This window comes from Dermacentor albipictus, chromosome 5 (assembly GCF_038994185.2).
Source record: "Dermacentor albipictus isolate Rhodes 1998 colony chromosome 5, USDA_Dalb.pri_finalv2, whole genome shotgun sequence".
Lineage (NCBI taxonomy): Eukaryota > Metazoa > Arthropoda > Arachnida > Ixodida > Ixodidae > Dermacentor > Dermacentor albipictus.
In genome coordinates this window covers 158,637,728-158,662,869 of record NC_091825.1, presented here as the reverse complement: position 1 = coordinate 158,662,869, position 25,142 = coordinate 158,637,728, and the positions used below count along the sequence as shown (strand labels likewise).

The window sequence follows — 25,142 nt, the reverse complement described above, 5'->3', positions numbered from 1 at the left end:
TTCCCTATGCTTTGAAGAGATAACTTTTCTTTGCGAGGTATAGGTGAATGTAAACAGCCATTTCTTAACATATTTGTCTCAAGAACCTGATGAGTTATGCCCACTAAAGCCTTCACGCTTCTTGCTTGGCAAAGGTGCAACATGCTTGTCTAAACAGTTGGGTGCCATGCTACCCCTATCAACAAGCATCCATCTGCGACCTCGAAGCATACATCGACAAGCTTTAACAGACCATCTATGGAAGCACTCGCGCAAGTACTTGGTGCTTGTGCGCTTCGCACACGAAGCGACACAGAAGCTGCCACCATGAATTCAAGTTGGAGACGTCGTCCTGGTGCACGAAGACGATTCGCCGCCTCTCCTGTGGAAGGTGGCCTGGGTAGCCGAACTGCTTCTTGGTCGTGACGGCGTCGCTCGACGGTGCTGCCTGAAGCTGGCATTCGGCTCTGTGACAAGGCGTCCTGTCCAAAGGGTTTACTTTCTTGAAGTTGGCAGCCTTTAGCAATTTTGTGGGCCACGGGAGTGTGTTGCAAATAACGAAGAATAAGGTGCACCAAGCACGAGCAGCGGCCACGGGTGCTGGTCGCGTAGTTGCTTCCAAACGACGAACGAGTCAGGTGTCCGGGTGCGGGTCTATTGCCCGTCACTGTTTTGTTACAATGACCTTGTTTTATCGTTGGTTTCCTTCAGATCAGTGAAGTTATGTTCAGGTAACACTCGAAGCCCATTTCTAGCCTTTATGCAAGACAGATGGCGCACCACCATGCATTTAAAAGCATGTCAACGCAAAATCCCCCTCCACCACCCTGCACACATTGAATAGGCATCTAGCTCGAGAAAGGCGCACGTTCGTCAGCCAAGCGACGAACAGAGCCCTTATAAAAGGCGCCTCATCGGCGACAGCTGAAGTCTGCTTGAACTACAAGCTGTTATCATACATAACAGCTCAGCATCTAGTATAACGAATACAGAAGGCTTAATGAACTTTTGCATATGTCGTTAGTCACGGAATGCTAACGCACGGGTGGGATCGAAGGCAGGTCGCGGGCAGTTGCGAAGCCAAAATTATACTGACAGAAACAATATTGAAGCTTAAATCGAAGTGTGCGGCTTCGCAAGTGATTTAAGTGGCAAAGCGTCAAAATGTTAACGGATTAGATCCTGAATGAACTTTTACAGAAGTCGAGAAATGCATTTGAAGTTAAATTAGGCTATTTCAGAAATACTTTACCGTAAAAAGTGCTTACGTTAATCAGAAGTGAATTTGTTAGAAAGTGTTAGATTAGGGGACGCAAGCGTTGAGGCGCCCTAGCACTTCGGCGACTGTACGGCGCATGCGTAGACCCCTCGGTGCATGCGCAGTACCGTCCCTCCGAGGGCTAGGAGTTGCATGCCCACTACACCCCGCTTACTGAACGTCAACATGGCGCGCAATTAAAATTAGATTTCGGATGTTCAGGTAGACGCCGCTATTTGCAATTTTGGTGCCTATTACGCGCCAAACCTAGCCAAGTGTGCCAAACGCGGTTGTCCTGAGCAAGCCGCAGTGCGCTTAGCCAGTGGACTTGTCGCGGCATCCCGAGGCGGTCGCGCTATCTGCGCTACATAGCACACCGCAAACCACATGCAACAGAAGCGCTTTGTGCAACAGAACAGCTTTGTGCACGACAGGGATAGAGTGCACGCTCGTGCTCATATGCTCCTGTCTGGCTGTGCTGCGTGTTGCCGACCGGCTTTGTCCTGCACCAGCTTGACCGATCGATAGCAGCCACATCTAATTTGCGCATTTTGAAGCGCTATCAAAACCTTCATTATCACGAAGCATAAGCTGCCAAGGCGCCTAACCAGGAGCGCCCAGGAGTGAGGGCACACTTGCAAGCGTGCGTGTGATTTGACCTTAAGCTTTCCGTGTTTCGAGAGTAGTTGAGCGTTCAAAACTAGTCGAAATGAGCGAGACCTGACGGCTACGATACCGATAAGTAGAGTTGCCAAAGTTTAATTTCTACGTGGGCGGCCACGGCCGAGCGTGATCAGACGATAGTCGGCTTTTTCCGGAATGGCGTAATTGTTTTAAAAATTGGAAAGCGTATATTTGCTTACTTCATTAAACTGCGCCAATAAATATACATAATAACAGTGGGAAGAAGCACACTGATCCAAACATCCTTCTTCATTGATGTCAGCTATTGGCCAATACCAGCCGCGTATGGGAACCCGCTATGCTGCGACATAAAACGTCCAGAAAAGAGCGAGGAGCAGGCTTCTGTTGAAAAAAGAACGTTTGAGAGAAAGGTGACTTCGCGCCTCGCTTGCGAGCTCGACGCGCCGCGCGCGGCTCTAAATTTGGCTGTGATGTTCACAGCAGCGTATGCTATCCGTGAAGTGTGTTTTTTCACCGAGTTGTGGGTTTTACTCAGCGCTAACGACGATATATACGCTAAGTTTTCGCAGAGGCTTTGGTACCGCTTAATATATGTTTACAAAAGAAAGAAATGCTCTGAAAACGATTAATACGTATGCCACGTTTAATCATTTGTGTGCGGTGTGAAGCGTAAACCACCCATACACCATCTCCTCTGAAGCGCCTTTCCCGCAACTGTCGTTACGCCATGCTATAGCTGGCTTTATCCATTGTGACAATCGACAGGTTACTACGAGTTTCAATAATTATTCTCTCCTTTCCATTTTTCCAGGGCCATTACGACGCCCCCAATAGCAGGGTACCTCGTAGAGAAATTCAGCTACAGACCGGGATCTATGTTCCTCTTCGGCATCCTTTTATTCTGGGTAAGAGAAGCCACCCTACGCCCACTAATTCTGAGACTAACCCGTTAGCATAACAGCGACTTAATCTGACCCGTTGCTACGTAGACATCGCACATTGTAAGCTGAATTGCGAAACAGGAGACTACACGTAAAGCTAAGGTGTGCCTCGTCCTGTCATGTCATATGTTTTTCAAACGTATTTGTTGTTACAAATTCTGCCCCCTCTTGACTAATGTTATCAGGGGTTGACGGGCTTGGAGTAGTCCTTGCACCTAAGAGTTGGGCCACGAGGGCCATCTCACCAAGTTGAGCAAGGAACGTATCAGGTATACGCTTGAGTGGATAGTTGTTTACAACGGGTTTGACGATGGTTCCTAATTCAGCTGACATATTACATTATGGTCAGCATATTATTTCTGTGCATTTCTATCAAGCTTTGAGCGGGAAAACAAACACAAACATTTTAGCACACATCTGTCGCTCTACAAAGCTGTTTTTTTTTCTTCATCTTATCAATGGATTCACAGGTTTATTTGTAATACATCTGTTCAGTCTGGTACAGTTTGACGCTTAGTCCTCATCTTGATAATGATTATTTATTGCTAGGCAACTTCTTCAATGCCTCGAACGTACACGTGATAGAGCCGCTTAAGCAAGGGAGTCTGAGTCAAATATGTTGCGTTATTTGGAATGGCTTCAATATGTTATTGTATTCTGCAGCCAGCCATAGTAACAATAAAGGAGGCGAAATATAAGTGTAAGTCAATGAATGGCGCATAATAGTGAAACAAGAGAAAGAGTAAGGAGCGGGAAGGCTGGGAAGAATTAAAGAAGTTCAAAGGCTGATCTCTTAACGTAGCAAGAAAGACTATGCTGTGAGAAATTGATGCAACCCTGTTTGCCGAGAGGTACGCCAGGCGTCGCGCTGAGTAGTGCCTTGAGCAAAACAAGAACAAGGTGAAAGCAGGAGCCAACGTTTCGTCAAGTTGACTTGCCTTCTTCAAGGCGACATATGCTTTCCTTGCCACAGTATATATAGGTGGGGTTCTTCCAAAGGGGGTGGGGCTCTTCTAAAGTAGTGCCTTGTTATTTAATGTTTTAGCTGGTTGCCTAAGGAAAAAACAGGCTGCAGCTAATATTCGCAGCAAGTTGAGACATGCGTATGCCACAACATAAATCCGCAGAACACTCAGCACATCCTAATGGAATGGGAAGGGATTCACCCAGTGAGGCCCGGAGGTAACGTGCACCTTCCAGAAGCGCTTGTGTTTACAGTGGATCGAACCACCAGGTGGTGAGCAGTCGAGTTAAGCAAGAGATGTTTAGACTATTGGCGGGAAAAAAAAAACAGGGAATAAACTGATATGGCTGCATCCGTTAGAGGCATAGGTAGTGATACAAGACAGATATAGAGAGGCTCTGAGGGTGAAAGATTGTGAATGTTTATACAAAAATGCTAGAATGAAAAACGTATACAGTATATATGAATAAATCAAACAGGCTAGGTGACTATTTGTCACCATCCCGTTCCAAAGCAGATGCCAATAAATCACCATCATCATATATGGCATGACGGCTTTGGAAGCTCCCGGTAAAACCACAAATGAGGCCCTCCACGGTGACATGGGTTGAGCCTCATTTGAAGTCTGTGAAGCGCAGAGCAAAATTAGTTTTGAAGAAAAACACGGATCAAAATAAACGGGTGGCCAAAATGCACAAGTACCGTTCTCAACTCCGTATTTCTACACGTGGACCTGGCTGGTCGGCTGTACCGCGCCCCGGATTTTCGTGATGCCCTACTCTCAGTGAAGGATATCAAGGAAATTCTGTGAGCAGGCCAAGATTAGGTGAGCCATTTGTGGCTCGTCACCTGTGCCAATAGCCTTTCCAAGCAGAAGCTAGTCGATAAAGGTGAGCTCCTAGCCAAAGATTAAGGTGCGTTGTCATCAATAAAGATAGCCAGAACACAAAAATGAAGCTTCTTTGGCTGCCTCCTCATCTAGAGCAGAAACATACTGTTGATGCACGGGAACCGTATGGCACGGTATAGTCCATAATTAGAGAAATGTGGCGTTGTGAAGATAGGGAGATTTGGCAGATGACGAATCGCGATGCAGAGTTCTCGCTCAAAGAAGGCGTCTCTACAAGTGATGATAACAAGTGTATACGGCCGATAAAACTACTATCCTTACTTCGTATAGCTGTCTCCAATTTGCAATCGCAATCTAATGGTATACTAGTTTGAAATAATAATAATAGCAATTTAGCAAATGATAATTCATAGCAATACAATACTAATAGCAATACTAATTTGCTATCGCCTTTCGGATGAAACTCCGACTTCTTTTTTTTTAAAGCCATTTCTACATACTGAAGATCTGTATCCCCACAGTATGTTCGGCTTTCGCACCAAATTATCAACCCAAGACGTCCTACTACAAATTAAAGAGGGGGTTCTAAGCAACATCCCCTACAACGGAGAAAACATAATAATGGCACTCGATGTCAAAGGGGCGTTCGACAACGTCAGCCACGCGTCCATCCTCAAGGGACTGGATGATCTCAACAGCGGAAGAAGAATCCACGGCTACGTGACAGCGTTCCTATCAAACAGAACAGCCACGGTGGGGTTAGGAGACCTGCGGACAGACAAGTTCCACACGCCTAACAAAGGAACCCCGCAGGGATCCGTGATCTCACCGATCCTTTTCAACATTGCCATGATAGGGATAGCCCGGAAGCTGGAAGAAATCGACGGCATACATCACGCCATTTATGCCGACGATATCACCGTCTGGACTAACCAAGGCTCGCTCAGCCAAAAAGAAGAACGACTACAAGCCGCAGCAACATGCGTGGAAGAATGTGTTAGGGAAAGAGGCCTCGCCTGCTCCACGGAGAAATCAGAGCTCCTGAGAGTCAGAAGAGGAAAACGCTCGGAAGAACAAATCAGCGTCACCCTACAAGGACAAAAGATACCAGAAAAAGAAGCCGTCAGGATTCTGGGAATGTGGGTGCAGAGCAATCAACGCTGCACACACGCCATAAACCTACTCAAGCAAGCGACGACACAGGTGGCACGTATGATCACCCGCGTCTCGCAAAAAAGAAGCGGAATGAAGGAGGAAGATACAGTCAAGCTGGTTAAGAGCCTCATAATCAGCCGGATTACGTACGCCCTCCCATATTACAACACAAACAAAGGCGAACGGGATCAGGCCGACGCCATCATAAGAAAAGCATTCAAAACAGCGCTTCACCTGCCGGCCAACACCTCGACAGAGAAGCTCCTGGCCCTCGGACTCCACAACACGTTCGAGGAGCTCAGAGAAGCACAATTAGAGTCGCAGCTACTCAGACTCCAGCAGACTACCACGGGCAGAAAGCTCCTAAAAAAACTGGGGCACAAAGAAATTGAAAGGCAAGAACAAAGAACGGCAAACCTACCCGATGTGTATCGCAGCACCATCAAGGTAGGGTCCCTACCAAGAAACATGGACCCAAATTTACACACAGCCAGGCGGAACGCTAGGGCAGAATATGTGGAAAAAAACCTAGCAACAAAAGCGAACACGGTATACACGGACGCCGCGGTGTATCCTCGAGAACGACGGGAAACACAACAGAGAGTTGTCGCGGCAGTAATAGACTCGGACTATAGGGAAATCGCTTGCGCGTCGGCACGGGATTGTACGGTAACCGAGGGAGAGGAAATGGCTGTTGCTCTAGCAGCTGTGGAGGGCTACTGCACAAATAGATCCCTTATAATACTAACCGACTCCAAGGAAGCATGCCGAAACTACATTAATGGCAGAATCGGTCAAAAAGCGCTCCAAATCTTCCTCCGCGCTGGCCAACAGAATAAACGCATCAGACACACCATCTTTTGGGTACCTGGGCACACTGAGATTGAGGGCAACCAAAGGGTTGATAGGATCGCTCGCGAGCATGCAAACCGAGCGGACCTAAATAGAGATCCTGAGGATTTCATGACAGTGATCCCAACGTACTCTGACATACTAAATTACCATAGAGGGACGAGAATCAGATATCCCCCGCCCCACAATACACTCACTCAACAACAGGCAGTTTACTGGCGACAGCTGCAGACAGGAACTTTCCCAAATTTACATATACTATGCAAAATGTTCCCAAGTCAATACAGGGACAAATGCCCGTGGTGTGGTGCAATACCCACACTTTATCACATCACATGGGAGTGCAATACAAATAAGGAATTCCACAAAATAGAAAATCCGAGTGCGGAGCAGTGGGAGAGCGTGCTCTCCAGCGGCGACCCTAGCCTCCAACGGAAGCTGGTGGATCATGCCCGACGAGCAGCCACGCTCAGTGGTGCCCTGGAATAGGGGCGCCAACCATGCAGGCCGGAGATCTTCATCAACCAAGAAGATCAAGACATCCGGCACGACCGCTGAATTACTCTTTCTAGAGTAATAAAGTTTACTTCCTCCTCCTCCTCTACATACTGAACCAGGGTGCTTCCAAAGCACTTCATGCTTAAATTCTGGTATAACGTCATCATCATCATCAGCCTGGTTTCGCCCACTGCAGGGCAAAGGCCTCTCCCATACTTCTCCAACTACCCCGGTCATGTACTAATCGTGGCCATGTTGTCCCTACAAACTTCTTGATCTCATCCACCCACCTAGCTTTCTGCCGCCCTCTGCTACGCTTCCCTTCCATTGGAATCCATTCCGTAACTCTTAATGACCATCGGTTATCTTCCCTCCTCATTAAGTGTCCTGCCCATGCCCATTTCTTTTTCTTGATTTCAACTAAGATATCATTAACTCGCGTTTGTTCCCTCACCCAATCTGCTCTTTACTTATCCCTTAACGTTACACCTATCATTCTTCTCTCCATAGCTCGTTGCGTCGTCCTCAATTTAAGTAGAACCCTTTTCGTAAGCTTCCAAGCTTCTGCCCAGTACTCGCGTACTGGTAAGACACCGCTATTATAAATTTTTCTCTTGAGGGATAATGGCAACCAGCTGTTCATGATCTGAGAATGCCTGTCAAACGCACCCCAACCCATTCTTATTCTTCTGATTATTTGAGTCTCATGATCCGGATCCGCAGTCACTACCTGTCCTAAGTAGATGTAATCCCTTAGCACTTCCAGTTCCTCGCTACCTATCGTAAACTGCTGTTCTCTTCCGAGACTGTTAAACATTACTTTAGTTTTCTGCAGATAAATTTTTAGACCCACCCTTCGGATTTGCCTCTCCAGGTCAGTGAGCATGCATTGCAATTGGCCTCCTGAATTACTAACTAAGGCAATATCATCAGCGAATCGCAAGTTACTAAGGTATTCTCCATTAACTCTTATCCACAATTCTTCCCAATTCAGGTCTCTGAATACCTCCTGCAAACACGCTGTGAATAGCATTGGAGAGATCATATCTCCCTGCCTGACGCCTTTCTTTATTGGGATTTTGTTGCTTTTTTTATGGAGGACTACGGTGGCTGTGGAGCCACTATAGATATCTTTCAGTGTTTTCATATACGGCTCGTCTACACCCTGGTTCCGCAATGCCTCCATGACAGCTGTGGGTTTGAATGAATGAAATTTATAAAGGTTGGTTATATTCCGCACATTTCTCTATCACCTGATTGATAGTGTGAATATGGTCTGTTGTTAAGTAACCTTTACGGTATACTGCCTGGTCCTTTGGTTGGCGGAGGTCTAAGGTTTTCCTGATTCTATTTGCAATTACGTTAGTAAATACTTTGTAGGCAACCGACAGTAAGCTGATCGGTCTATAATTTTTCAAGTCTTTGGCGTCCCCTTTCTTATGGATTAGGATTATGGTAGCGTTTTTCCAAAATTCCGGTACGCTCGAAGTCAGGAGGCATTGCGTATACATGGTGGCCAGTTTCTCTAGAACAATCTGCCCACCATCCTTCAACAAATTTGCTGTTACGTGATTCTCCCCAGCTGCCTTCCCCCTTTGCATAGTTCCCAAGGCTTTCTTTACTTCTTCCGGCGTTACCTGTGCGATTTCGAATTCCTCTAGACTATTCTCTCTTCCATTATCGTCGTGGGTGCCACTGGTACTGTATATATCTCTATAGAACTCCTCAGCCACTTGAACTATCTCATCCATATTAGTAATGATATTGCCGGCTTTGTCTGTTAACGCATACATCTGATTCTTGCCAATTCCTAGTTTCTTCTTCACTGCTTTTAGGCTTCCTCCGTTCCTGAGAGCTATTCATATTATACTTCCTTATGCCAGCTGTCTTACGCTTGTTGATTAACTTGGAAAGTTCTGCCAGTTCTATTCTAGCTGTCAGGTTAAAGGCTTTCATACATTGGCGTTTCTTGATCAGATCTTTCGTCTCCTGCGATAGCTTACTGGCATCCTGTCTAACGGAGTTACCACTGCCTTCTATTGCACACTCCTTAATGACGCCCACAAGATTGTCGTTCATTGCTTCAACACTAAGGTCCTCTTCCTGAGTTAAAGCCGAATACCTGTTCTGCAGCTTGATCTGGAATTCCTCTATTTTCCCTCTTTCCGCTAACTCATTGATCGGCTTCTTATGTGCCAGTATCTTCCGTTCCCTCCTCAGGTCTATATTAAAGTTCTTTGTCTGTCTGTCTGTCTGTCCTCAGGTCTAGGCTTATTCGAGTTCTTACCATCCTATGGTCACTGCAGTGCACCTTGCTGCATGTAATACTATACTAATCTGCTTTATTCCAAATCCGCCATTAACCCTTCGTGGTAGGTCAAAATGGCTTAGGCCTCGCCCGTATGGGCATAAAAACACATCGGAATAGTGTTACGCTTACCGCCCTTGGGAGAGCGACGCACGCCCGCATAATAACTGACTGCAGCTCGCACGTGTCTAACATCCGTCAGCCTACATTTCGCAGTTTTTCGCCTCAGCGTGAGAGCACCGCGCTGCTCGACCCGCTCAACCGTGTTCTCGTGCACTCTAAACGCAGTCGCCCTGGCAGTTCCGACAGTAGCGACGACAGCCGGGAGTGGCCGCTCTGCGCTGGCCACTTCCGGCTAGTCTAGTGTTATAAGTGCAAAATTATGGCAAACTATGCGGGAGGCGCCATCGCGCGCTGTGCGGAACGTGAGCGGTTGAACTGTTTTTCGGAGAACGAATCCCCTCGCTGTTCGCGCCACTGGCGAAGCAAACATGCCGAAGCCGTTCTGGCGCAGCGTGATGCAATTTCGGTCAATTTTATGTGTTTAGCGCAGTTTGGCGCGGGAATTTCGTTTGTATCAAATTGGCGCAATTTATGCAGGAGTCCCACCACTGGCATAGCTATATAAATACCTAATGAGAGACAACTGCCCAGTTTCCGTCATCACTTGTGCTAATGAGGTGTGATCGAAAAAATTCCTTCTTTATCTCTGCGACACCAACTCAAATATAGCTTACCTGGGGCTGTGCCTTACGAGAAATTGCACTTTGCTGCCGAGCATGAGGTCGCGTTATCGATTCTCGGCCACGGTAGCTGCATTCTTGTAGAACTACAACGCAACGAAAAAAATGAAAAGCGTTTGTTTACTGTGCAGATCTTGAAGAAAACCAGCTTATGAAATTCAACCCGCAGCTTTCCTCTGTGCAGCCTGATTTGTTGCCCTTGAACTTATTTAACACGTTGAACTCTGAATGAAGTTTTAAGTGTATATTAAACAAATCCATTGAGACACCCCATATATCTCAATGTGCAAAAGTGATCAGTTGCTCGGAAGCTGCTACATGAAACGCTAGGTCGTTAGAACGCCGCGACGGCACACGTTCGCAAATTCAAGATTGCCCATTCCTGGCACCAGAACACAATAACGTGTAATATTTGTCGTGCTGAACGTCAGATTGCATCAAGACATATAGCCTAATCGAAACGTTTTTCAGTCACTTGCTTGAGTGTGAAAGGTAGTTACCATTGCTCCTGAGTTCTGCTCCTTTGTTCGCAACAAAATGTGGCGCACTAAGCAACGATAATATGTTTTTTTTTTCTTTTTCAGACACCCATAACACTTCTCCACTGGATTTATCTGATGTACGTTCAACGCACGAGGAGTGCCGACGTAGCACTGCAGGATCGGTCCATTTCTTCTCGCAAGTCATAAGTGTGCCAGGAGTTGTCACTTTGTGTCAGTAATAAATATATATCCATTTTTTTTGTAAACATGATCCTTCTTTACACTAGCGCGATGTTCGCGTATTTTATTTATCAGTTTCTCAAAAGCTCACACCATGTAATTGACGATTACATGAGTTGTACTAGTTTTCAGTTGACTTCGTAGTGTGAAATGTTTTATTCAGCAACCCTCTCTTGTACTCAGACGCTGCACAGTAGATTTTTGTCGCTCTCAGCATACATTGTGGTGAACACATGTAGTGGCTTTCCATGTTATATTACACTGTAGGGGAAAGCGGTTGGGACAGGGCTGTGCGACTGGATATGAGTAAGCTGGCTACTTTACGGCGTACCGGTTCGGGTGGGGGGGGGGGGGGCGAGAGCAGATAATTAGCCAAGAACGGTTGCCGCACATCTGTCGCGAAGCGACAGAAACACTAGCAGAGAGGCCTGAGTAGGGCCTTGCTTTGTGCCCTAAGCATTTTATTTCCACTAATACTACAACTGCTGACAATTCTTGAAATAAAAGAAAAGCAAAACGACACGCATATTGGTTCCAAATTTAGAAAATTGGCAACGCTCGCGTAACTTTGCCCTAGGCATTTCAACGAGTTTAATTACTTTACGACAAAGAAATACATTCAGAAGTGTTCCACCTTGGTTGGGGACTGAAAGTTTATGCATCCGTGGAAACGGCCACAGGCTCTCTTTTTTTGCACTATATTTATTCGAATTTTGCCTGCCTACACGGTTAGAGTCTGGTCGAAGTACACTTACTGGCTCATGAAACAGCTCTTAACAACGAAACGGGTGGAGATATAATTGAGTTAGTCAGAGATCACAATGTATATAACACAGCGTAAAGCAACCCAGAAAGCAGCGAAAACAACTTGCATGTGTGACAACGTCCAGCAAAATTTGTTTCCGTCGCGACAGTCTTTCCCAGAACGAGCCAATCGAGCATGCTCTCAGCCACTGGCATCCCACTCGGCAAACCTAACTGAACAGGCCATGCCACGAGCTCTAAAAAGTCTATCAGTTGCTACGAAAATTAAGGTCGAATTGAGCCGCGAATAGAGAAGTGATAAGAACTGTGCTCTCTTGAAGTAGTGCTTCGAAGACTGACATATTCAAATAATCGTGTTGTTGTCAAGCTCACAGTATTATTGAGTTTACGTACGCGCACGCGATTTCGCAACAATCTTTAATTAGCCACAAATATTTCAAAGAAGGGATAGTATAAAAGCGAGCCAATTGGCGAATTACTATTAGGTGTGCTGCATTAGTTTGTTGAAGAGAATGAAGTTCATCAAGCATGCTTGCTCAGCAGTGGAGGAATTCATAGTTGTTTCAAGACGATTGTCCTAAGTTCTTCATACATCATTATCTGTTTTTACATGAAACTTTTACCAGTTTCTGTAATACCAACATCTTCCTAATTCCATCCAAATCTTGGCCAATCCCCCACAGCGGGTACACGCCATCGAAGAAGGATATCCTATCCTAGCCTTTCTATATAACGCTGTTTATTTGCGAAGGATTGGTTCGAAATATAAATGTTTAATTGCACGTGCTTCTATCGGCTTCTAGTTTTTGAAAAGTACTTGGCGCCTCATAATTTACAATGGGAGATATTTTGATATCTCTACGTGAGGGTCAGTTGGAGAAGCGTTTGATACGTGCACAGAGAACTGGGGCCGTATTCTGTAGCGGTTCGCTTTGGAAGCGGTTCGGTCTGGCTGTTGCCACTGGTCGGCGCTTCATTGTCGTCATCCTTGGTGGGCGGGACGACAAATTATGTTGACGTCACACAGGTTGTCAATCATCTGGAAAGGAACCGGTTCCCTGCTACGAGAGGAACCGCGGAGAAGTGGTTCGCTCGAGGGTCGCGCGCGGTGGCGAGCATGATGTCGAGGGTTGCTAGGGCAACCGTGGCTGCCGGCTAGTCTCGCGCCAGCTGACGAGCCGGCACCTAGACGAGACGAGACAGAGACGGCAATGGCGGCTCCTTTGGTTGTGCTGCTGGCGAGCGCCGAAAGACAATGACGCGATGAGAGGCAACGACGCGACGCATTCGGCATGGCCGAAAAATAGTTTCGAAGGCATTTTAGGCTCTCCAAAGACATAGTGCGACGTCTTTGCGATGAGCTGGAAGAACATCTCGGACCTCAAAGATTTCGTGGTGTCGACACAACGATGAAAGTGCTGTGCGCGCTGCGGTTTTTTTGCCACTGGGAGCTTTCAACAGTGCGTCGGGAATGAAGAAGCGATTGCACTGTCGCAGCCTTCAGTCAGCCGGATCATTACAGCCGTCGCCAAGGCCATTACGGTTGTGGGCAAAGAAAAAGGATGAGTTAGATTCCCATCCACGGCGCAAGCGAAAGCCGCCGTCAGCTGCTCTCCCAACACACACGACGCCTTTGCTAGGCAGGGGTGCTCCTCGACAAGTGAAACGAGTATTTCGCGCTGCCTCGCTGAAACATGAGGACCCAGCCGCCTGTCCTAGTGCGACGAGATCGTTTCGGTTTCGGCGCGCGAACACGTCCAAAACGTAAACAAAGCGAGGCAAGTTGTTTCCCAGTAGCCGTCTGCGCCGCAAGCTCACATTTATTACTGAAAATTATATTTGCAAGTGTTCTATACAAACCAACGTTTTTTTATCAAACCAGCAACATCCTTCAACTGCTGTACAGTCCCCCAAGTACAAACAAAAATGATGACGTGATCTTCCGGCAGACCGCCGCTCGTTGATTGGTTCCCCTCACGCCGCCCCGTTCCACTCTTTCTCCGAGTGACGTAATCCAGACGTAAAAGCCAGACCGAACCGGTTCCAAAGCGAACCGCTACAGAATACGGCCGCTGCTTAGTTTAGTTGTTTAGTTGCCTAATTGATAAAGCCTGAAATAATAAAATGGAAATTATAATCTTTAAGGCACACGCTGAAATTACAGAAGTGAAAGTGGATAATTACCAGGTTGTATGAATATTATGAAAGGTGTGTGAACGCGCCCGTCCAAGCATGTCGGTTTTGCGTGCGCTTCAAGCACTTCCCGTGAGATGGCGCGCTCGTATTGGGGCCATCCCAATACCTCGGGTAACAGAATATAAATATCTTGGTATATGAAGAAACGAAGACAATAGATATATGGAAACACAGGAAAAAACAATAGCTGTGAAGGGGAAGAGAATTACAGCCATAATGAAGCACAGAGCCCTATGGGGATACGATAGGTACAAGGTCCTCCGAGGTATGTGAAAAGGTGTAATGGTTCCAGGACTTACTTTTGGAAATGCGGCTGTTTACTTTAAATCAGGGGTACAATCAGAACTCGGCGGGAACCAATCAGTGGGTCGCCTCGCATTGGGCGCTCACGGAAAGACTACAAGTGAAGCTGGGCAGGGTGATATCGGCTGGAATAGTTTTGAAGTGAGGGAAGGTCGCAGTAAAACGGAGTATGAAGAACGGCTGAGGAATATCGAAGAAATTAAATGGGCTGGGAGAGTGTTCAGGTATCTGTACAGGAAAAACATTGATTCACAGTGGAGGAAAAGAACTAGGAATCTTACAAGCAAGTATGCGGCCTGTAGGGTGGACAACACAGCAACAAAGAAGGTCAAGCGGAAAGTCAGAGAGGCTGAAATAATCTCATGGGCGGCGACAATGGAGAAGAAACCTGCCATGAGTAACTACTTAAGAGGAAGAAACAAAATCAGGAAAGAAACAATTTATGTTAACTCAAAGGAAAGGTCATTACTTTTCGAAGCGAGATCGGGATGCCTTAGAACACGCACCTATAAAGCGAGATATAAGACGGAAGAAGTAGCATGTGCTTGCTGCGGTAAAGCTAGGGAGACTATGGAGCATGTTTTAGTGGAGTGTGAAGACGTCTACCCAGTGATCGATTTAAGCGCCACTGGCCTCCTTGAAGCACTTGGGTTCAGCGAGAGCCGTGGAAAAGTAAACATGTTCGCAGTAGGCATTAGTAAGATCTGATTTGAGGATTGGTGGCAGAAAAGTAGGGAAACGACAAAAAAACAGAGACGTAGAAAAGCACAGTTCAAAATAGGGGATGAGAAAATTTGGGTGGGGTAGTTCATAGTGTTTTTTTTTCTCTTTGTTATTGTTTAACCTAGATAGGACATTAGGCAGTATAATAGCAAGAGCTTCGTGGCGCAACCCATCGCCCCGTTCCAAAGGGGATGCTCATAACATCCATCCATCCATCCATCCATCCATCCATCCATCCATCCATCCATCCATCCATCCATCCATCCATCCATCCATCCATCCATCCATCCATCCATCCATCCATCCATCCATCCATCCATCCATCCATCCATCGGCAAATGAGCACAGTGAAACATGAAAGAGCGAACGCGGAGCGGCAGATGAAAGACGCGAGCCCAGAATGGTGAAGACCAATGAGAGCGGCCCCTTCAGTGACGAGCGTGCGGGAAAATGGCCACATGTGGACCCTCCCGACAGCTCGTTTCGTGCTATCGTCTGCTCACGTCAGCTTTCGCTGTCGCCGCTCGCGCTTGTTGGGTTTGGTCTTACTCGCGCTTGTTTCGATTGTCATGGTGAGAAAGGAACGCGTGAACAGTTTCACAAAACGATTCATACCCTTAGAAACTGTGCGAAAGCACCACACGTATACCAGCTCAAAGCATATAGGTGCTCGTAACTGCGTGCGACAAACCCGAATGATGATATCATGTCGATGTGGCTTTGCCTTTTACAACGAGCTGGCGGCCCCGAACCTAAAGTGCCACCCCTCGGAGAATGGCTGAAACACACGCAAGTTTTAGACGCGCTCTCAGAACGACGAGGCGCCCACGTTCGCACACCTCTCATAATATTCCTACTCCGTGATAATAACGCAGTCATATCTATTCAGCCTGCAATTAACCAGTGTACAACAGTCCCCAGTGGCTACGGAGCCCCTGACCAAGATGGTGGTCACACCTGCGATGCAGCAGAGGTGCCTTAAAATCTCCTGACCAGGACATGCGGCCAATGGAAGTAGAACCTGGTAACGTTTAACGCGTGCACCATCTCGAGTGAGGCTAGCTTAGCAGGTCTCTTTGAGCAATTATCAGTGAATGCCTGGGATATTACTGAACTTAATGAGGTTAGAAGAACTGGTAAGGCTTATAGAGTGCTGATTGACGGGCACGTCCTCTGTTACAGGGGTACTGCAGATAACACCTAATACAGGGTAGCATTTCTGATCTATGAAGACATAGCGTGTAGCTAGGTTGATGAATTCTACAGCATTAATGAGGGGGCAGCTGTCATCGTAATAAAGCTGAATGGAACCTGTAGAATAAAGGTAATAAGAGCCTACGCTACAACCTCCAGACGTGATGAAGAAATAGGACAGCTTTATGAAGATATTGAATCGGCAATGAGAATGGTGCAAACTTAGTATAATACTGTAGTCATCGACGACCATAATGCAAAAATTGTGGAAAAAGCAGGCTGGCGAACAAACAATCGGCAATGGTGGCATTGATCCTGGGAACACTAGAGTTCTTTGGTATAATTTGTGGAAAGTAATAGGCTCCGAATAATGAATATCTTCTTCAAGAAGCACAGTAACAGGAAGTGTATCTGCAAAGCCCTAAAGGAGAAACAAGAAATTAAATAGATTTTATACTCTTTGCCGATAGCAGCTTAGTGCAATATGTCGAAGTGTTAGTGACCACGTTAGACCACATTAGTGAGGTCTAGGATATCCCTCTATTTGAAGAGACATGGTAAAAATAGGAAGAAACGGGCTAACCTAGATGCAGTAAGGCTAAAAGCAGACGAATTCATGGTGGTGCTCGCAAACAAATATGCCGCTTAGAACACGAAGATTAAAACAAATGAGGTAATGAATAGAACCCTAACTAAGCTGATTTCACAAGCAGTAATTGAAGTGGGACGTAAGGCACCATGGCAACCTGTAGCTTAGCTTTCAGAAGAAACAAAGCACTTAATAATGGAACGACAAAGCATAAAAGTGTATAACTCAAGATATCAGACTGAATTCGCTGAACTTCCAAACTGATCAACGTGAAGACAGTACGGGAAATTCGAAATTACAACGTGGGAAAGATTAAAAAAGCAATGAAAGATGGCCGCCGCATGAAATAAGCGAGAATAAAACTTGGCATACGACAACGCAAGATGCATGAATTGAAAGATAAAGTGGGTAATGTCATTAGCAATTTCGATGATCTAGTAAAACCAGCAAAATGATTCTATAACGATCTGTACAGTGGTCAGAGCAGCTACGCTACCTTCATTCAAAGTAGTGTTATGGTCGACCTAAGATTTCCAAGAAGCCATCGACTGCCACATCTGGTGACGTGGCGATGCCCCACTAGCAACACACAGCTGTCATGGTTGATGACCATGCCTCATCCTTCACTTCGCTTCAAGACAGCAACGTGGCCTTCCTGACCGTCACGAAGTGGCCAATTATCGATGAAAGGGTCCTCGTCTTGAACTCCCAGGGGAAAGCGTCGATGGCAGAACCTGACGAAAACACTAATACTTCCACGGGCACCCAAAGAAGACATGCATCGACGACCACCAGACCACAAGGCGTAATTAAGGCCATATTGGCCCCCGCATGGTGGACCGGTCAAGTGTGAGAAAGGTTCAAGCGGGCGTCCCCATGTCGACATAATTCTCCTCTTCCCCGAAAAAGCGTCAGAACTTTATTCCCTGAGCAGACACAAAGGCAAGGACGAAAAGAAGAAAATCCGAAGGGCAGGAGCTCGTTGACGCCAGAACTTGACCGTCGCGAAGTGGCCAATTATCGATGAAAGGGTCCTCGTCGAGAACTCCCGGAGAAAAGCGCCGACGGCAGAATCTGACGAAAGCACTAATACTTCCACAGGCTACCCAGGAAGACATCGACGACCACAAGACCGCAAGGGGTTATTTAAGACCGCCCTGGCCTCGGTGTTAATTAGAACCCCTCTAGACTCGGATAAGAGTCGCAACCATGTACCAATGAAGTGAATACAATCTTTCCTACTGTTTTTTTACTCATCACGATGTCTGGCTTCGTCATCGTTTCCTGATTCTTGCGGTAAAGACCCACCTCCCCCCGTCGAGATCGTCTCAGTAGTTAAGAATAAGAGTATACATAGGCTCGTCCTATAATTAGCGATGAAGTTAGAATGGCCAAGCTTGCAAGGGATCACTCGGGACAAAGCGGCAGAAGAAGATGGAATATCAGTTGATTTTATCGAAGAGGAGGAAAACATTATGCTGTTTTACTTGCCTAAACCACGATTTGATTGTGAGGAACGCCGCAGTGGGGGGCTCCGGAATCATTTGGAAAACCTACGGTTCTTAGACGTGAACCTAAATATAACCACAGAGGTGTTTTCGCATTTTGCCCCCATAGAAAGGCGGCCGCAATGGCCGGGATTCAATCCCTCGACTTCGTGCTGAGCAGGCCAACACCACTGCCACTAAGAAGCCACGGTGGGTACAGAGATGGAGGAGATATCAAGTTTAAAAAGCTTGCCGCCTTTTATGCATAGTGCGCCTCACGACTTCAAGCGTACCAGAGAGCTCGATGAATATCAACGCTACACTAATACATAGAAGGGAGACGTTAAAGAATTGAATAATTATAGGCCCATTAGCTTGCTTTCAGTGTTGTATAAGTTATTCACCGATATAGCCATATAATCAGGGCAACACTTGACTTCAATTAACCAAGAGAACAGGCTGGCTTCAGGAAGGGATATTTTATAATGGATCACATCCCTGTCGCCAATCAGTAATTGATTAATGCGCAGAGTACAATCAACCTCTCTATATGACTTTCATAAGCTGAGAAAGCAGTTGATGCAGTTCAGATACTAGCAGTCATAGATGTGTTGCGTTATTAAGGACTACCGGAGACATACGTGAATACCTTGAGATATATCTACAAAGAATCCGCAGCTACCTTGGTTCTTCACAAGAAAAGTAGAAAGTTACTTATCAAGAAAGCGCTCAGGCAAGGAGACACAATCTCTCAAATGCTATTCACTGGATGCGCAGAAGAAGTATTCAAGCTATTAGACTGGGAATTTTTAGGAGTAAGGATCAACGGCGAATATCTCAGCAACGTTCTGTTTGCAGATGGTATTGTGCTAACGAATTACAACAAATGATTGATGAGCTTAACCAAGAAAGTTTAAGAGTGGAGTCGAAGATTAATACGCCGAAGACAACTGTAATACTCAATCACCTGGCGAGGGCAAAAGAGTTCAGCACCACTAGTCAGCCTCTAGGGCCTATGAGGGAGTATTTTTACCTAGGCCAATTACACTCAGGGGACCCTGATCATGAAACGAAATTCTCAGAAGAATAAAAATTGGTCGAAGTGCATACGGCAGACGTTGTCAGCTCCTGACTCGAAGATTATCATTATGATTAAACAGGATGGTGTACAATCGGTGCATTATACCGGTGCTGACATATGGGACAGAAACTTGGATACTGACAAAGAAGCTTGAGAACAAGTTAAAGGAACACTAAAGGTTAATATTAGCTCAACGTGGACTGTTGAAATACCATCCCAGAAACCTGGAAACACTTGTTTCATGCGAAGAAGAGACTTATTTTAAGAGAAAATGCGTTCTGAAGTGTCCGCATATACGTCTAGCGCAGTTCAAGTCGCCCGCCCTCCGATCGAGGAGTGGTGACGTCACGGTCTCATAGTGACGTTGCGCCGTCGGTGAGTAAAACGGCGCCCGCAGACGGCACTTCGGCTTTTATCCGCAAAACTCAAACGCGCGGCCACAAACAGAGCCAAGACAGAGCCGACAGCAGCGCGAAAGCGGAACTATGGTGGCCAGCGGAAGGGAAAGCGCACGACCATAATCTAGTTCTTTATTTTATCATGCCAACTTCGACGCTCGTTGCAATGGCAACCCCGACAACGACACATTGGCTCGCGATGCTGGGCTCGACTTCAGCGATTTAAGCACTGACGAACGTGACCTGCTGCTGAGGGCTCGCGCTGCCGTTGCGTACTACTACGACGGCAACTGCATGCCATGGCTGTACATATTCGCACGTTTGTAGCTGTTCCTTCGTGAAAACAAAATGCCGCACTCAGCGCCCCGTTTTCGTCCTGCAGTTCGTGCACTTCGGAGAATGCAGGCAAGACCGACGGAACAGCGCTACCGGGAGGGAGGGAGGGAAAACTTTTGAGTCTTTCGAGAGTTTCGCGGTTATGAGGTCTCCGTCGTCTTCATCTTCTTGGCGCTCGCGACTGGAGACTTCTCTTCAGCAAGGGTGGGCCCCTATTCCAAGGCTCCACTGAGTCGCGCTGCATCGCTCGCGTGCTGCACTAGGGCCCTTTGGGCCGTGAGCTCGCTGCTGGTGAGCCGACTCTCCCATTGCTCCGCACTCGGGTGTTCGTGTTTGTGGAATGCTTTTTTGCGTTCGCACTCCCAGGTGATGTGGTAAAGTGTAGGTTTGGCACCGCACCAAGGGCAGGTGGCCCTGTATTGTGTCGGAAACATCTTATTGAGCACGTGTAAGTTGGGGAAGGAGTTTGTCTGTAGTCTGCGCCAGCTGGTCGCTTCCTCCTTTGAGAGGTCTTTGTGTGGTGGCGGATATCTAATTCTAGTTCCTTTATGGAAGTTCAGGGTCTCTGCGTATCCCCCCTCGCAAGCCTGTAGGTGGGTCTCCGGGGCATACGACCACCCAGCTCGGAACGCTTCACCTCGAGTTAGGCTGTCTGCCCTTTCGTTCCCAACTATGCCTACGTGACCCGGGATCCAGATTAGTTTGTGTCGGGGCTTTTCCTTCTCAGCGGAGGTGGCTCCGCTGAGTATTCTGAGGGCAGTTTTGCTGATTCTGCCTCTCGTGTAGTTTCTGCACACCTCTTTTGAGTCCGTCAGTATGTTGAGAGATCGGCCTGTTCTATAACCTTCCGCTGCCGCCAGCGCTACGGCAATCTCCTCGGCCTCCGCTGTGCCAGCGACCTTTGCTGTGGCATACGTGATCGGGTTTCCTTCCCTATTAACCACTACCGTCGCGGCCACGCGTTCTCTTACGTGTGGATATACGGCGGCGTCCGTGTATACTGTATTGTCTAGCTGGGCTAGCGTTCTCTCAACATATTCGGCCCTAGCTTTTCGTCTGTCTTCGTGTAAGTTGGGATCCATATTTTTTGGCAGTGGTCCCACATTAATGGTTTTTCTGAGGTGGTCCGGTACGTCCGCGTATCCGTCTGCCAGTCCGCTCGTATCCCGACCCAACCTCCTCAGGAGCGCTCGTTCCGTAGGGGTGCCTCTGAGTCTCGCGGTTTGCGTACCTAGCAGAGCCTCGGCGAGCTCGCTGAAGGTGTTGCTGATGCCCAGCTGGAGCAACTTCTCGTTCGACGTGTTTCTCGGTAGACACAGAGCCGTCTTGTACGCCTTCCTGGGGATGGTGCCTGCTTGCTCTCTTTCTGCCTTGGTCGTCACGTGGTACGGCAGGGAGTACGTGAATCGGCTGACAATTAGGCTGTTGACTAGCTTCAGAGTGTCTTCTTTTTTCATTCCGTATCTCTTTTGGGACACCCTATTGATCATGCGGCCCACCTGTTCCGCCGCCTTGCTCAGCAGGCTAATGGTGTGGCTGCACTTCCGGCTGCCTTGTAGCCACATGCCCAGGATCCTAATCATGTTCTTCTCCGGGATGTTGTGTCCCTCGAGGGTCACCTCCAGTGTCGCTTGCGTTGGGTGCTTGCCGACCCTGAGGAGCTCCGGAAAGCATTCCTTTGAAAGGCACTCCACACGACTTCAGTAAGTCGGCGTTGAACTCGTAATCCTCTGGACGAAAGTGCAGCGAGCACACTATGCGATTGTTTGTCTCTTTGCCAACGCGCTGTGGCAGAGGTACGGCTCTAAACCACTTCGAACGGAGAGGTTCACTCGTTGGCACACAGTGATAAGCAACGTTGTATTCGCCGCTGCAACTGCCCTTGGCCAAGTTCCGCGGCCCGTTCGCGCATCCCACGACAGCACATGAACGTGGCATTCTCGCTGATTGTTCCAAATGCTAGTTTCGTGAGCCAGCAGAACCAGTGCAGCGTGATGCGATAACGAAACAATTGAAACTCCAAAGCGCGCGCGGCGCAGAGTCGAGCGCGCGGAGTCGAGCGAAAACGAAACCTTTCGACCACCCATACTACTCGAAGGTAACATCAAAATGTTATTTTTTTCTTAGAATCGAACAGAAGTAGTCAAGTAGCCATTTCTTCCGTCTTATAACCTATTGAAATTATCTTTCGAATACGCGTATTTGAGTACTAGTGACATAAATTATGATGAGGAGTGGCTTCGTCATCGGGCTAGTACCGGAATGTCGCTGGGGGGTCTCAAATCGTGTCATGCATTTACCTCAATTTCCCGGTTACTAAAGCTCTGTTCGCGATTATATTAACGCCTTAGACGTTCTAGAGCATTGCTTTATCACTTTAACTTGACTTCATAGTAACCTTAGGGTCCCTAGGGACCGCGCAAAGAGCGATGGAGCGAAAAATGCTAAGCATAACGTTGAGAGACCGGAAAAGAGCGGTGTGTATCAGAGAGCTAACGGGGATAGCCTATATTCTAATTGACATTAAGAGGGAAAAAAAGAGCTTTGCAGGCCATGTAACGCCTAGGGTATGTAACCGGTGGACCATTAGCGTTACAGAATGGGCGCCAAGGGAAGGGAACTGCAGTCGAGGACTGCATAAAACTAAGTGGGGTGATGAAATATGAAATTTGCAGGTGCAAGTTCGAATCAGCTAGAGCAGGACAGGAGAAATTGGAGATCGCTGGGAAAGGCCTTAGTCCTAAAGTGGACATAAAGATGATGATGATGATCTACACGGCAAAAAATTGAGACAGTAGCAGCGGATTTGCGACATCATCCTTAAAACTTGCCAAAAAGCATGCTGACACTCCAGTTAGCTTCATTTCGCGTTTTACGAAAGCAGTTTTGAAAACATTCAACGAAAACGCCAATGTTTTCAGTGTGTCTGTCACAGAAAACTCGGCATTGGTTGCAGTTTCGTAATTTCGGCTGTGTGATTATGACTCGTTGTTACACACTAAGCGAAAATGCACCCTTACGATGGTTTATCGTGTCGACAACTTACCCCTTTACACCCATAGAAAAGGGTGCTTAAGAGAACTAATACAGCCATCTGAAAGGAAGACTTTTCTTTAAATTGCACCCTTTTCGACAACGTGTTTGCCAAAATTCACACTGCGTTTTATTTTTCAGGATATATTTTATTATAGTACTACCTTAGTCTTTCGAACGTACACAAAAGTAATCCCGAAGTGCTTATTTATTTATTATTTATGTAGTACAATACTGCTAGCCCTTAGTAGGGGCCGTGGCAGGGTAAGATTGACATCAGTACACATTAAAATAGCAAAACAGTAAACTAATAAAGAAAACACCCGCATACGGGTTAGATGGTGCATTCCAGATCGACGGAAGATAAGCGCACTGGAAGACACACATAACATCCGTGAAAGACACGGGACAGGCGCTAATGAAAACAAAACTTGAAGAGAACGCTATACATGAATAGTAAACACAATTATGGCAGTACAAAGCATTAAAAACAAGAAATGGCACAGAACAGATTTACCACACTCTATTCAATAAACGCCCGAAATTGGTCCACGTCGTCCACTTCAACCAACTTACTATCAAGATCGTTCCACTGAACTACCGAGCGAGGGAAATGGAGTATTTAAGAACATTGTTTTTTAAAAAGGAAGCAAAGTAGAATTATTTCTGCGTCTCGTAGCGTAGGCGAGAGAATGTGTGACGTATTCATGAGTGTTGCTTTTTAATTTGCTCTTAACAGCTTTAAACGCAACCGCGCTATTTTATTTCTCTCTGATAATGCCCTCAACCATGCTCTTTCCCTTAAATCATTAATGGAGGCAATGCCATATTGATTGAAGATGGACCTGACTGCTTTCTCTTTCACCCGTTCTAATATACTGATATTAACATAAGTAAATGGATTCCATATTATTTTGCCATGTTCAAGAAGAGGTAAAACAAGACATTTGTACGATGAAAGTTTACCGTCCTTAGAGGAAATGCAAGGACATCGCTTCAAATAATGTAATTTGGTCATGGCAATAATAGCAATGTAGTTAATATGACAGTCCCAATGCAGATCGTGAGTTATGTGAAGACCTAGATATTTGAATTCGGAAATTCGAAGAAGTTGGTTGCTAAAGTTGGCTGAATAGTAAAAAATCTACGGACGCGTCTTAATTGTAATGGTGAAAACAACACCTTTAGCGTAATTCGCACATATCTGCCTCGTATCACACCACTTCAAAAGGCAATTGAGTGCAACGTTCAGTTTCTCTTGATTATCATGTGCATTTAGAACAGAATACAGTACACAGTCATCAGCATAGAATCGTAGTGTTGCGTTACAACTATCAACAGTGTCATTTATATAGAGCCGAAAAAGTAAGGGTCATGTCGGATGGCTGAGGTACCCCTAATACAATTGGTATAAATTTAAGTGATTAATCGTTTCAGCACGTGGGCACAAACGAAAGTTTGCCAAACACGGCACGAAACAGCCCCTTTTTATCCAACCAGGTTTTGAGAGGAATGTATGCCGAAGGTAACTTAAAGAAAATGTTTTGAAGAGAGCAAACGGTGCCTCTCCTGGTTCCCCGCTCACATGGGGAAAGACACTCACCCGCAAAAAGCTAACCTCAATGAAACGGCCCACGACCATGCGCGAGAACTTGCCCGCCGCGACGGTCCCACGGCCTACGAGGGGCTGGACATTCAGTTTAATGACCCGCTGCTCACTTACCAAGAGATCACCTCCCACTATCGGAAAGGCAGAACCAAATTCCCGCTCCCACACGCCAAACTCGAACGCGCGCAGGCGGCCACGTTTCGAATGCTACAAACGGACTCGTAACCGTCACGAGGCCTACTAAGTCACTATAATTCAGAAATCCCGGCAAATTGCCCAGACTGCCCAGAACTTTATTGTTCACTTTCGCACATGCTATGGCAATGTACCGCGTTACCAAACGGCCCTCTCCCCAGTGAGCCCGAATGGGAAGAAGCCCTCAAAAGCCCGGACCTCAAACTCCAACTCAAGGCCGTCCAGAGGGCCCAAGAACTGGTGGAGCGTCACCACGTTCCCGTCCCGACTTGGGTGTCACCTACGGTTTCTGCCGGAGGAGTTCCCCGCGTGGGATCT

The 25,142-nt window shown here is 46.8% G+C and overlaps 1 protein-coding gene and 1 long non-coding RNA gene across 10 annotated transcripts in view; one reads left to right on the top strand and one right to left on the bottom strand.

Moving 5' to 3' along the window:
• The window catches only part of LOC135916644 (MFS-type transporter SLC18B1-like), a 74,544-nt gene extending 63,603 nt beyond the window's left edge, over positions 1-10,941 (top strand). For all 4 annotated transcript variants that reach the window (XM_065450076.2, XM_065450075.1, XM_065450074.1 and 1 more), the window contains exons 13-14: positions 2,694-2,787; positions 10,778-10,941. In XM_065450076.2, the coding sequence (XP_065306148.1) occupies positions 2,694-2,787; positions 10,778-10,882 (199 nt within the window). In that variant the 3' untranslated portion in view covers positions 10,883-10,941. The remainder of the gene's footprint in view (positions 1-2,693; positions 2,788-10,777) is intronic.
• Positions 10,186-25,142, bottom strand: part of LOC135916647 (uncharacterized) — a 465,480-nt gene continuing 450,523 nt past the window's right edge. For all 6 annotated transcript variants that reach the window (XR_011514685.1, XR_011514684.1, XR_011514682.1 and 3 more), the window contains one exon: positions 10,186-10,279. This is a non-coding gene — a long non-coding RNA (uncharacterized lncRNA). The remainder of the gene's footprint in view (positions 10,280-25,142) is intronic.